The sequence below is a fragment of the Urocitellus parryii genome, chromosome 7 (assembly GCF_045843805.1).
Source record: "Urocitellus parryii isolate mUroPar1 chromosome 7, mUroPar1.hap1, whole genome shotgun sequence".
Lineage (NCBI taxonomy): Eukaryota > Metazoa > Chordata > Mammalia > Rodentia > Sciuridae > Urocitellus > Urocitellus parryii.
The window spans coordinates 171,821,991-171,837,020 of record NC_135537.1 but is presented as its reverse complement, the minus strand read 5'-3'; the positions used below and the strand labels follow the sequence as shown (position 1 = coordinate 171,837,020).

Here is a 15,030-nt window from a genome sequence, read left to right as displayed (position 1 = left end):
AATCCAGGTTCACAGAAAATAAATGCTATTAAAAACAAGTGTTAGAGCCAGATTTGACTCTAAGCCCCGAACTCTTCCACTGTACCACACCCACAGCACAGTGCAACCTCAGAGACTCAACCTCACACCTAGTACTCACAGAACATCTAAACCAGGAGTCAGGAGTGTAGAATGGGGAGGAACTAACCCTTCACCCCAGCTTCCCTGAGTCTCCTAATAAATGGGAAATAATTTAGGTTCTATGTGCATACAATGCTACTGAACTGTTGATGTGTGGAAAAAACGTCAGTTAGGCTGTCTGGAATATTAAAATAATTATAATCTAGTTATCTATAACCTAAGGTCAGTTCTACGGTCAGAAAGGCACTCATTTAAAATAATTTTTGACAACTGTAACACTCAATTAAGTTATGGGATTCATAAGAAGAAAAGAAGCAACTAATACCTAAAAAGTATCCTGGTAGTTAAAGTGACATATAACAGCATTGAGGCTGGGACATGTTTAAGAGTGAAAATGGTTGGGGAAATGCTAAGTCATATAAGACACTAAGACAACAGGTATAAACTGGGACTTTTCTGGACAAATCAGGATGCACGAGTGGTGAGCTATCAAACCAGTACCATAAATTATGATTTTGTTCTTATTTTCAGTAATTTCATCATGTTAAAATACTAATATTTTACTCCCCTCGACACCCAGGTGAGAGGGGCCTCCCCCTCGAGGAGAGAGTGCCCTCTACCCTGGGAGCTCCCCCCACCCCCGCCCCTGACACCCAGTGACATGGAAAAAGATACAAGTCCAATAAGTCTTATGGCTTTGCTACGAGGATGAGGGGATCAAAAGGCATACACAGTTGTTAACACTAATCTTAAATACATGCACACACCAAAAAAACCCAAACTGACAGGGTGTACTTGCTCACGCACACACAGCACAAACACTGGCTTCTTTTATTTGCTCCCCACTCTCTGGGTTTAGATATCAACCTCTGAAGATAGCAAATAAACTGCTATATTTTCAATAACTTCTAAAGTCAAATCAAAATCTTTTGCTGCACCGACATAAGAGATTCTCAATTTTTCTAGGTAGAATTTTTTTTCACATAATTCAAAAAGAGAAAAACAACAACTTCTGGTCAATGGAAGAATTCCCATTTTTAATGGCTCTCCTGGAACATTGGAGAGTTAGAGAATAACAAGGAAGAATTACTCTTATAAATTTTAAATGCTCAATTTATGGTTCATTTATAATTCTACATTTTGTTTTTAAATAATCTTAACATAAAATACACTGACTTTTAATTTTCTCCAAATAAAACATTTTTTTTCTAGGCTTGGAAAACTCTGAAGGTAAGTTATTGATTGGACCTTCCAGATTGCTAGAAAACAGAAGTGCTCTTTGACATGCAGCAAAGAGGCAGGGAGAGGATAAACAGAAGACTCTAGGAAGCCAAAAGGCCTTCATCAGGGAGCAACCTGTCCTCATGTGTCACAGCTGTGACTACACAATATATTGTGCTTTGCATTCCGCTCAAGTAAGGGTGAGCTTTTGACAATGCAAATGTTCAAGCATAAGTGATGATAAATACCTGCTCTATTTTTTTAAAATACACGAACAGCTCAGATATGGTTCCAGTTTTGATTTTCACCTTGTGAAACAGGTGACTCACATCAGAACTCAGACAAATTAGGAAGAAGCTGGAGTTGAAGTTTGGTAAAAAAAAAAAAACAAACAAAGAACACTACCTCTTGTTACATAGAAGATATATAAACTGAAGTAACTAAAATACCTGAATTGGTTTGATTTGGCATTTTGTGAAAATGGCAACAAAAGTTTTTGCTTTTGTACAAAGCAAGATATAAACCCTTCCTTCATTCAAAGACATATTCAAATTCTCAACTTTAATATACACGAACATTAATTTATTGCTCCTAAAATATGTACACATCCTTAGTTTTCCAAGTTGACCTTCCTTTGGATTTTTCCTTTTATAATCATGTTTAGATGTGTCACTGCAGTCCGTTATACCAGGCTGAAACTATATAATCTCAGAGAAATACCAACATCAAATTCATCATCATTCATGGGTTACTATAAAAATTATACTGGATGTCATTTGTCAATTGATTTTGTAAATCTTAATATTTAATTTTAAAATTTAAAGATATAAACTTCACTTTTTTTTAGTAAAGAAAAAAGTCAAGGAAAAGATCAAAGTTGGAAGGACAGAACTGAGATTAGAAATCCTTTTTAAGCCAAAATGACAATGTCTCTATAAGTTAATATTAATCTGGTAATTATAAATTTCAAAGGTTTAAGTAGCTTCTATGACCTTAGCTTTTTTGAATAATCATGCCATACGGCCTTTCTTAAATTTGAAAAAGATGCTGAACTGTTGCTCAGAATCTTTTAATGACTTCAGGCTGGCAGAATTCCAGCATAATCCTTCAGCTACCACTTAAAATTACAGACCAGGAACCCACACTGGTGAATGCAATGTCAAATTCATAAGCGCCTTTTACTTAGCAGAGTACACTGAAAAAAATGTGTGAGATGTTAATATATATTAAAATATCAAAATGTTAAGCTTAAAGAAACTATAGTGGAGAATTCACAACAGAAAAGATGAATAGATCAGACTCAATAAAAACAAATTTTTTTGTGTCTCAAAAAATTAAAAGGCAACTACCAAAAATACTTGCCACAATGATGATAAGAGCTTTATCATTCAAAAAGGAAAAAGAGTTCATGTAAGTTTATGAAAAATCATAAGAACACAGAAACTGGCAAAAAAATATGAATAGGTAATCCACAGGCAATGAAATACAAATAGGAAATCTATTATAAATGTTCAATTTCTTGCTCTTAAAATGCAAATTAAAATAACCAATTTCATAAAACAGCAAAAGTTAAGGAAAATAGTAATAATACTAAGAATGGGTTGGGTCAAACAGATACTCTATCAGGATAAATATAAATTAGTACAAAATTTTCTGAAATGCAATTTGACCCAGTAATTATACAAGGATTTTAACGTAAGAGGGGAAAAATTGGAAATGTTGACAACAAAATTTTTGTACAAAGATACTAATCTCCACATAAAATATATATTTTTAAAAAATATAAATGTTCCAAAATAAAAGAAAAACACAATAAATTATGCTACACCCATAAAATGGAATACCATAAAACAATGATCACTATATTCTCAATGAATTTCAAATAAAATTAGAATATTCTTAGTGTAAGTTTTTAAAAAGCAAGAGAAAGAATTGTTTACTTTGCATGGTCTCAGCCAGCTAAGTGTGGACAGCTATTTTGCATACATATAACTTATTACCATTAATTATATCTGAGCCATGTTAAGTAATAGGGAGTTTAATACGCATCTCTACTTTCCTTCTGTTCAAGGAAAGGTTATTGTAAAAATAGCGGAAAAGTTTTCTGAAATAATGATAAAATTTAAATGCCAGGGTTTTAATCAATCTTCTGAAAATTACTATCATCACTTAGTAATGTTCTTTAATTTTTCAAAGGTTCATATTTTATGGACTTTATTTCAATTCTGTTTGAGAAGATTTTAAAAGAGAAAAAAAGAAGTGCTCCCTTTGCAAATGCCAATCATTTACTCTCTTGGATTCTCTACTTCAAGCATTTTGACCTTGCGGAGATATTGCACATTTCTTTTAACTCTAGGCCACTGAAGATCTCATCTAGGTCTAAACAGCTGCTGACAGATACCGAGGTAGGAGCTGGACTTAGGAATTCTTTTATAACCTTAACATTGTAAGTGCTACTGAAATAAACCAGGCCCAGAGGGAATGTTACATTTAGATTATTTATTATTCTGGTGCTATTGACCTCGTCTCTTAGAACCTCAATTTTATACTCAATGACAAAAAATTAATTTCTAAAACCTTTAATTCTGACTGAATTTTGAACTGCTAGCAAATATTTTGACCCAGATTTATTTAAACATGACAAAACATTCAACTTTTTATAAGAATCTGTGGGAAGAATCAAGTAGTTTCCAGAATGACACAACAGATTAGAAACTAAATTACTGGAATATTAGTGTAAATTCAAACTTTCAGAGTAGAAACTCAAATGTTTATTAATTTTTGTAGGAAAATTAAAACTATATCTAAAAAAATATGCTTTTTGTTTAATTTATTAATATGGAGGAAACCCAACACTAAAATAACCCAAATGAATATCTGATTGACCTTTTTTTTTAAGACAGATGTCACCACGTTATCCAGGCTGGCTAGAATTTCTGGGCTCCAATGATCTTCCCACCTCAGCCTCCTGGTAGCTGCACTACCACACCAAGCTTACAAACATATGAACACAAACATGCAGTTTGCACTACCCAAAGTATTTATGTGTTGAAATCAAATCTGGATAACTTAATAACATTCCCATCATTCACATTCCCATTCAGAGGGGCTATGCTGAATTTCATAGTTAATCACCCATTTATTCATTCATCTAACAGTTAATGAATGCTGATTTTGTGCAAAGTACCAAGATTGTGAAGCTTTAGAAACTAATATTTCATAAAGCATGTTTTTGACTCAGTCCATTTTGCATTTGGAAATGCTTAACTCCTTTAATTAAGTAAAAACATCTATCAATTGGAAATACAAATAACTCATCATATTAAGAGCTCAGTGCTTAGAGTGCTGTCTCCATGTCAACTAAGATTACTAAAATTACTAAGTTCACTCTATCTTCTTGCTTTACTTGTATTCTCAGTTCAGCTCAGGAACATTCCATTCTTCCAGACTCCTACTGTCCCTACTCTCTCCTCTATCTGCAGGACAACTCTGATTCCATCTCAGCAGATTCCTTCCCCTCCTCTTCCTTTCAGTGGCATCCTCCCACCTTGCTTAGCCTGGCTGCTTCATTTTTTTGAAACTCCACACCTAAGCTGACTACTGTCGTCTTTACTAAGACTTTTAGCTCTCAGGGTTGGGGCTGTGGCTCAGTGGCAGAGCGCTTGCCTAGCACGTGTAAGGTACTGGATTGGATCCTCAGCACCACATAAAATAAAGTTATATAAAAAGAATTTTAGATCTAAGGTCTTCTCAAGTCTTGTCACTGAACTTCTCCATACTTTACCCACCCTCTTCTTCCCTCTCCCTAGGCTAAACACAAGCCTCCTGTCACTCATTCATTTAATATACTTGGGTGATGAACACATACCACATGCCAGGTTTTTAAAGCATTAACAGTACAGGAATGAATAAGATGGACATGCTCATGGAGTGATGTTCTAGTGGGTGGGAGGGAACAGAGAATAAAAAAGCCAACATAAAAAGATTATTTCAGATAGAACTAATAAATGAATTCAGCAAAGTATCAAGATATAAAATCAACACATATAAATCAAAGGCATTTCTGTACATCAGTGACAAATCCTCTAAAAGAGAAACTAGGAAAATCATCATCTACAATAACCTCAAAAAAAAAAAAAAAAGGAAAAAAGAAAGTACTTGGGAATCAATGAAATAGGTGAAAAACCTTTACAATGAAAACTACAGAATGATGAAGAAAGAAACTAAAGAAGACCTTAGAAGATGGAAGGATCTACCTTGTTCTTAGATAGGCAGAATTAATAGTCAAAATGACCACACTACCAAAAGTAGTATACAGATTTAATGCAATCCCAATAAAAATCCCACTGGCATTCCTCATAGAAATAGAAAAAGCATCATGAAATTCATATGGAAAAATAAGAGACCCAGAATAGCCAAAGCAATCCTTAGCAAGAAGAGTGAAGCAGGAGGCATTACTATACCAGATCTTAAACTATACTACAGAGCAACAGTAACAAAAACAGCATGATACTGGCACCAAAATAGACCTGCAGACCAATGGTATAGAATAGAAGACACAGAGACAAACCCACATAATTATAGTTATCTCATATTAGACAAAGGCACCAAAAACATGCATTGGAAAAAAGATAGCCTCTTCAACAAATGCTGCTGGGAAAACTGCAAATCCATATACAACAAAATGAAATTACACCCCTATGTCTCACCATGCACAAAACTCAACACGAGGTAGATCAAGAATATAGAAATTAAACAATAGACCCTGCATGTAACAGAAAAAAAAAGTAGGCCCAAATCTCAATCTTGTTGGATTAGGCCCCGACTTCCTTAATAAGACTCCTATAGTGCAAGAAATAAGATCAAGAATCAATAAATGGGATGGAGTCAAACTAAAAAGGTTCTTCTCAGCAAAAGAAACAATCAATGAGGTGAACAGAAAGCCTACAGAAGGCGAACAAATTTTTACCACACACACATCAGATACACATCTAGGATATATAAAGAACTCAAAAATCTTAACACCAAAAAAACAAATAACCCAATCAATAAATGGGCCAAGGAACTGAACAGACACTTCTCAGAAGGGGAGATACAATTAATCAACAAATATATGAAAAAAATGTTCAACATCTCTAGCAATTAGAGAAATATAAATCAAAACTACTCTGAGATTTCAACCAGTCAGAATGGCGGCTATTAAGAATATAAACAACAAGTGCTGGGGAAGATGTGAGGAAAAGGCACACTCATACATTGCTGATGGAACTGCAAATTGGTGCAGCTGACAGGAAAACTGGGAATGGAACCACGAGTTGACCCAGCAATCTCACTCTTCAGTTTATACCCAAAGATCTTAAAAACAGCAAACTACAGGGACACAGCCACATCAGTAGCAGCATAATTCACAATAGCTAAACTGTGGAACCAATTTAGATGCATTTCACTAGATAAATGGATAAAGAAAATGTGGTATATACACACAGTGGAATATTATTCAGCATTCAAATAGAATAAAATCATGGCATTTGAGGTAAATGAATGGAGTTGGAGAATATAATGCTAAGTGAGGTAAACCAATCCCAAAAAACCAAATGCCAAATGTTTTCTTTGATATGAGGATGCTGATCCATAATGGGGGTGGGGGGAATAGGAGGAATGGAGGAACTTTAGGTAGGGCAAAGGGGAGTGAGGGGAAGGAAGTAGCCTTAGGGGTAGGAAAGATGGTGGAATGAGATAGACATCATTACCCTAAGTACATGTATGAAAAAACAAATGGTGTGACTCTACTTTATGTACAACCAGAGACATAAAAAACTGTACTCTGTGTGTGTACTATGAATTGAAATGATTTCTGCTATAATATATAACCAATTAAAATAAATAAAAAATAAATTTAAATTAAAAAAGATGATTTCAGAAAGTAAGAAGAGATATGAAGACAATAAAACAGTGGGATGAAGTGTGGTATAAGAAGCCAGACTTTAAGATGGGTGCAGTATCACACACCTGTAATCCCAGTGGCTCGGGAGCCTAAGGCAGGAGGATCACAAGTTCAAAGCCAGCCTCAGCAACGGTGAGGCACTAAGCAACTCAGTGAGACCCTGTCTCTAAATAAAACACAAAATAGGGCTGGGTATTGGCTCAGTGATCAAGTGCCCCTGAGTTCAATTCCTGGTACCCCACACCCCACCAAAAGAAGCCAGACTTTAGACAGAGAGGTCAGAGAAAGATGTTAAGAAGTATAGCACCATGAGAAAGAGGCCAGCTATAAGAAAATCATAGACGGCTGCAGGCAGAAGATGCAGGTGTAAGAACCTCGAGGCAGGAGACAGCGGGGCAGTTCCAGGAATGAACCCTGCCACATGTCCTGCATGTACCCCTAAAGCCAAGGGCTGTGATTTCGATAGGCCCTCCTCTGGCGCACTACTGACTATTCTCCATACCAAAAAGCTCTTCCTCTTCACCAGTCCCTTTTTCCTGAATGTTAAAATGCTTGAGACATAACCAGACTAAAAACACATTTTCTTTAACTCCTGCTCTTTGGAATTGTAACTTCCTGTTTTTGCGGTTACTGTTGTTTGTGGTGCTGGGGATCAAACCCAGGGCCTCATGCATGCTAGGCAAGTGCTCAATCTGGCTGAGGTACATCCCAGCCAAACTTCCTAATTTTAAAATCAAATTTTCACAAACAAAGGAGCGTTCACTGATTTGCACTTCCTCACTCTCCTTTTGTGACCATGTTCTGCCTACGCTATCATTTTCAGTGCCCTGTCCAAGATCATCAATGACTTCTCAGTTTCAAGTCCAGTGACCTTTTCTCAACCCTCGTCCTTCCTGACTTTCTGTCACATTCTTGACAATCCTCCTTTTCAAATATTCCTTTCCCCTATTTCCATGAAAATATATACTTCTCATATTTCTTTCACCTTGATCACCCTTCTGTTTCTTCCCTAAGTTCTCAAATGCAGTTGTTCCCTTAAATTCTTCCATTACAAATGTTCCAATTTTCTTCTTCTTTCCCTCTCTTTCCCTCTATTTTCTTCTACCCCTTTCCCTCTCTCTCTCTCTTTCTTTCTTTCATACTCTCATTACTCCCAAGGCCTCAGCTCACACCCTCTTTATGAGTGAACCCTACAGCTGCTTCCCCCCACCCTCCTGCCTTTTCTTAGGATACACAGAAATGTTCTCTCAGCAGCAAGTGAATGTCACAGCTCGGTGTAGGGTGGCACTTCAAACTGAACCTATTCCTAACTAGATTCATCTTTTCTATCCAAACCAGAAACTTCTCCTGTTTCCAACTAATGTACTTGAGTCTAATCAATGCCATCTCCCGGGTGATTTTCCATTCAGTTGCCAGAGACACCCCCAAATCTCACATAGCTCTAGCTCCCTCAGGGCCTTTCACCTGGATAGCTCAGTCCCAGTCAACCCTTCTACTTCTGTGATACCTGGCCTCACAGAATCATTTCCTAATTATCACCTGAATCTTGACACTTCATCTCAGACAATCTCAGTAGCTTCTTACTGTTCACCCTAGGCAGTTGAAGCCTTATCACCAGCTGGGCACACTGGTGCATGTCTGTAATTCCAGTGGTTCAGAAGGCTGAGGCAGGAGGATTGCAAGTTCAAAGCCAGACTCAGAAACTTAGTGAGGCCCTAAGCAACTCAGCATGCCCTGTCTCTAAATGAAATATAAAAAGGGCTGGGATATGGCTCAATGGTTAAGCACCCCTGGATTTAATACCCAGAACCAAAAAAAAAAAAAACAAGAGAAAAAAACCCCACAACCAACTTATCACCACTTTGGAAACTTCCAGTGATCCTTAAACTATCTTTTAGCCTGACCACCCCACTTGGCTTGGCCAGCCTGCAAGCCATACAAATAGTTTTATTCGCTCTTGCTTTGTATTTATTTCCTTTGACCTGAAATGCCTTCTTCTATGTCTATTTGTCTAAATCCTATATATCACTATATCTAGTTCAAATGACATCTACTTCAATTAATTTCCCCAACAGAAAATAATTTTCCCCAGTTTCACATTCTACTTGCATTATAGTTATCTGCATGTGTCTCTCTCTGTGGTCACTACCATTTTATAACACAGTTGGCTAAATCCCTTTCAAGTGTGAGTTGGATCACATCAATTTTTCTGCTCAAAACCCACCAAGCTTCCTCCACTTGCAGTCAAAACAAAGCCTTTCCCATGGCCCATGTCTGACCTGGCCTGGGTCCTGAGGTCTTCTTGGCCTCACCTCCCTTCTCCCAGTCATACCAGCACCCCAGCTGTTCCAAGAAGCCAAGCTCACTCTTCCCTCCTTAGTGCCCCTTTTCTATTTATTTCTAGGTTCTAATCTGTGCTGCCAAAGGGCAGACTGCTGAAATCTGACTTTCAGTTGAATTAAGACACTGTAGAGCAAACACCTCAGGATCGAAGTCGGGGAGCAATGGTGAGAATGGAGAACTGTACTCTCTGAGGGTTTGACATTATTTGAAGACAAAGAAGAGGTAGAGAAACTGAATAGAATAAGCTGATTCTTAAATTATTTTTTTCAAGTTTCCTAAGATACAGATGCAAATTGTCCAAGGGGCAATTTATAGCTGTATGATTATTAACAATTTACATTTGAGTACCTGGTTAAAATATTTATGTTTTCAGAACATCAAAAGTAAGGACATTTGAGGTTATAGCTTAAATATCAGTCAATCCAAAATACATAAACACTATATAGACATTATTTCACTAACATATAATTCTAAAGAAGCTTTTCTTATTTTTTACTAAAGAACCAACCTGGAAATCACGTTATCATTTGTGTTATAAAAAACTATAAAGTCTAGAAATAATTATCAGACATCTGAGAAAATTTGAAACAGTCTAATCTAGGAAAATTCATTGTTACAGCCCAGGAATCCCTAATCAGCATGATACTTGACAACATTATAATACTGCTGCATTGTACCACATATTCACTTACTAATGAATGTTCTGTATAATCCCTTCCACAAAATTCATGGATAAAGTTAGGAAATTACCTAGATTATTTTAGCTGTGTTTAGCAAAGAAACTGAAACTGCTCCTTAAAGCACTTAAAGTGTTTATAAATTTGAAGAGTAAGTCTGTGTCTATTACTTTTTAGAGATTAAACATGAGAATGATGTGAGTGGGTTTAAAGATGGGCTTCACCTGTACATTAAAAATTCCAGTGAGGTGTCTCACCTTCTCCAGTGTCATCTCTGTCTCAGCAGCATGAGTCTTCTTCAGCTCTATCTTCATCTTTTCTGATTCAGCCTTCAGCTTACTGACAACAGTCTCATGGTCCCTCGCAGCTCTTTGCTTTTCCTCCTCACGTAGAAGACCAAGTTCCACCAGCTGCTGTTTACGCTGTGAGTTTACACTGATCAGCTCTTCTCTCAGCTTGTGAACTTGGGCCTCCATGTCCGAAACAACCTTGATTTTAAAAACAGAAAAGAGGTCAGGGGATATGAATAGGAGAGTCACAACAGGCCAATTACAAAGTATAAAACACAAAGTATTAAAAAGTTCACCTTTTCTTTTCTTCCTTCCTGCCTACTTCCCTTCCCTTCCTCCATTATAGTATTCTCTCATCCCATGCCATCAACTCCAGCTCAGAGGTAAGTACCTCTTGGGACGTTTTACCATAGACTTGTATCCTGAAACAGCATAATGTGTAGTTTTGTTTCTAGTATGTATGAAATGAATGTTACTTGTATTTTTCTTATTTGCTTTTCAGATATTCAGTATCATGTTCCTGAAATTTATCCAACATTGTCTATTGCATTTTTGTTTTTTTATTTCATTATCTGCCTTTGTATTTTACATTCTTCCTCCTATTTTGCTTGGGTTATTTTGTATTCCTTCTTTTAAATTCTTATTTAGAATATTTATTTCGGTACCTCAGTGAGTGACATCCCCAATCCTTTTTATTTTTTGAGACTAGGCTAGTCTGGAGCTTGTGATCCTCTTACTTCAGCCTCCTGAGTCGTTGGGATTACCAGCACATGCCACTGCATGGCATCATCATTTACTTTTATCCTTTCTTTTCTAAGACTCTAAATGTCTCTCTCTATATTGCTTTAGGACCATCTCTTAAGGTTTAGATATATGGCATTTTCATTATCATTTAGTTCAAAACATTTTTTAATTCTCTTTTTATCCTTTGACTGATGAGTCATTTGGCAGCATCTTTCTTAATACCCAAACATACGGAATATATTCATCTCATTGGGCTGCCGTAACAAAGAGCCACAAGCCGGGTATATTATAATAAGAGGAGAAACTTACTCTCTTGCAATTCTGCAGGTGGAAATCTAAACACTGAGGTGTTGGAAGAGTTACTCCTGGGGAGGGTCTGAAGCAGAACCTGCTCCAGTCTTTTCTTGGTAGCTTCTGGTACTTGCTGGCAGTCTTGGGTTCCTTGGTTTGTAGACACATCATTCCAGTTTCTGCCTCTACCTTCACATGATCTGTTCTCTCTGGAGATTTATTTCCTTCCTTTTATAAAGACACTAGTCATACTTGGTTTAGGGTCAAGGAATGTAGTATATCTTGCATTACTTTTTTGAAAATTGTTGAGATTATTTGATGGCAAGCCACAGAATCAATTTTTTAAAAGTTTCACGTGTTATTTCTAGCAAATGTGTATTCTATCTTTTCTGCAGTTGAGTACTATGTTCTACACGTGTCCATTGCATCAAACTTCTGTAACTACTGATTTTTTTCCCACATAATGCACTTTAAAATGTGCATTAAAATCTCTTATGCTGGTAGATTTGTCTATTTCTCTTTATATCGCCTGAACTTTCCTTTATATTATTTTGAGGTCATAAAATCCATAGAAATGCTATATCTACTCACTGATTGGATTTTTGTTACCAAATGATTCTCAATTTCTTTTTCTCCAGTACTGATGGTACCTTAAAGTCAGTTCTGTCTGTGATAAACAGATTTGAATACTAGCTTTTTTTTCCGGGAAGAGTATTTGCTTGTCATATTTTTTTTTATCTAATCTTTTCCTCTAAACCTTCTTGCATCCTTAATTTTTAGAGAAAGATATAACAGCATACAGATTTTGAATTTTCGTTTTGAAATGAAAATAATATTTGCCTTTTAAATGGGCATTTAGTCCAATTAGTTTGTATATATTGCATATTTTCCTTTTTTTTCCTCTTTTTTTTTGGTGTCATTTGCTCTTTTGTGCATTTCTTTTTTTCTATTTAGTGTGATTTTATTCTGAAATTTTTTTCTTCCATCACTTTTCTTCTCCTGTTTAGAAGTCATATTTCAGCCAAAATACCCATGCTTCACTTTTCACATTTTAAAGCTATTTTGCTATCTTCTAAACAATAAAATAAATTCTAAGTTGCATTGTCCACTTCCAGATTCACCTTCAATAGTTATTTTTATTTCATTTGTTTTTCTCATTCAATATTGCTAATGTCATTATTTTATCCAGTCAGCAGCTGTTTAAATAGACCATTCATTTACTAATGTCTTACTTCATTACTTTGCCTTGAACTCTGACTTCCCAACAAACACCACTTTCCTTTAGCCCCAACTGCAACCCTCAAGTTCTTTCAAGGAGGTTCAGTGGCTAGCACATTGAGTTTTCACATCCTTGGGGGGCTACTGAAAAGCCAGCTGTCATTCCTCTGAAGGTACATTCAACCTGGCTGCCTTTAAGATTTTCTTCTTGTCTTTAGTGTTGGTCAGTTGCTTCATGATTTCTCTAAGGGGAGGCTTGTTACTCACTTTGATCAGGACATGCTAGTCTGCTAAGTCTTTGATGAGTCTTTGATACATACTGTGAAATTCTCCGCTGTGACCCAACTCTGTTCCTTCCTTTCTCTACTCCTTATGGAATTCAGTGTCTCTTCCTTCTCACTTTACTGCTTATAACTCATTCAGATGAATGTTGATTTTTCTCCCAATTTTCCATTTCCCTTAGTCTCATTTTCACATTGTTCATCTATTGTAGTCCCTTCTACATTCTGTATGATTTCTTCTGTCTAATCTGCTATCAGATCCATCCAAGTTCTTAATTTTAACTGTTTTTATTTTTACTAGTTTTACTAGTTTGTTTATATATATATATATATATATATAAACAAAATATGACTAATTTCTATTTTATGTGTAATATTCCAATATCTCAAGTCTTTGAAGGGCTCTCTCTGCTACTCAAAATTTCTGAAGGCTCTGGTTTATAGCACTTTGTTTTCTTGTTTTGTTTTGTGCTCTTTTTAAAATGTGAGCTCATATTTATTGGGAGTTTTATCTAGTGGAATTGAAAGTGGGTTGGTTCTTTGTCAATCATGTCCTTCTGCCAGACACCTACAGATATCAGCATTTATGGATAAATTTAAGTTCACAGCCTCAAACTTTTTGGAATATTCTGATACTGTAAATTTTAGGCAGCAAACAAAAGAAAATAAAACACTCAAAACAGAAGTTAAGTTCATGTTCACTCAGTTTAGAAAAGGTCCTCGAGATGAGAGCTTTTTGCAGTACTCTGCTTCTGTTTTCACTCAGTGTTTCTTCTCTGAGTATCCGAGCTAATGTACAGCTCAGGAATATACTTTCAAAAACAATTATATTTAGCATCTTCAGCTATTTTGAAAGGAAAAGTTGATCAGGGAATCTAATCTGCCATTCTACTAGATGAACAGTTAGTTTAGTTTTAAGGGAACGTTTTATCACCACCCATACATTAACTACAAATGCAACATTTTCTGAAACATAAGGATAACTGTTTCATGTATAAGGTACTTTCAACCAGCACTGTATAAATCAATACTTCTCTGACTAGAAATCAGAAACTCCCAATGTGGAAGAAATAAAAAAGTAACCCTAGGATGCAGATAATAGGAACACAATGCAAAATCATAAGAAATTGCTTTAGTAATCAAAATACCTATAATTATTTTCAATAAAATATGTTCATCTGGTTGTTCATGCTAACAACCTTACCATTTCTACATGATGCATATTAACTGCTAGAATTTTGAGTACTTACATTGCACCAGGCATTTTATGCAGATTTTATTTAATCTTTGCAACAACGCAGTATGTAGATATTATTTATATACAGAATTTTCCTTTATTTTGGATTGTGATTATTAGCTTAACTATTGACCCTCCTCATTCTTTGTGCTAGATTGGAAAACACATTTATGTTAGAGGAAGAAAAAGTGCTTGATAATAACAAATCTGAGCTCTAGAGTGTGGTGGTGATAGGTATCTCATTTTTATTTGGCCTCTCTAAAATGCTGACTTGAATTACTTGAAATCTACAGGAGGATTTGGTCAATTCATGTAACTGGAACTAGAAGAGATGAGTCTTTTTTAAAATAGAAAATGTTTTAAATGTTTTAAAGCTTGTTTCTCTATTTCATAGATATATTGGTCTCTGTATATTGATACACAGCTATAGACCAATTGTCCTTGAAAATAGAGTCTCTTGCCTGTTGTTTCTTGTTTGATAATGATCCCTTCGAACTCAGTAACTGGGAATAAGAGAGAAGAGATAGTCAATTTAATTAAATTCTGAACAGACAAGAAACCTTCTGGGTGGCAGTGACAGAAGTCGAGTTTTATGAGGCAAAAAAAAGCTCTTTCAAAAAAAGCTCAGTAGTTTCAGATGACAAACGAGGATGGGCTGCTGGCT

General features: G+C 35.9%; 1 protein-coding gene across 2 annotated transcripts in view; it reads right to left on the bottom strand.

Annotated features, from left to right (window-relative positions):
* Positions 1–15,030, bottom strand: part of Cep112 (centrosomal protein 112) — a 448,365-nt gene that overhangs the window by 161,889 nt on the left and 271,446 nt on the right. For both annotated transcript variants that reach the window (XM_026406648.2, XM_077800819.1), the window contains one exon: positions 10,563–10,793. In XM_026406648.2, coding sequence (XP_026262433.2) covers positions 10,563–10,793 — 231 coding nt within the window. The remainder of the gene's footprint in view (positions 1–10,562; positions 10,794–15,030) is intronic.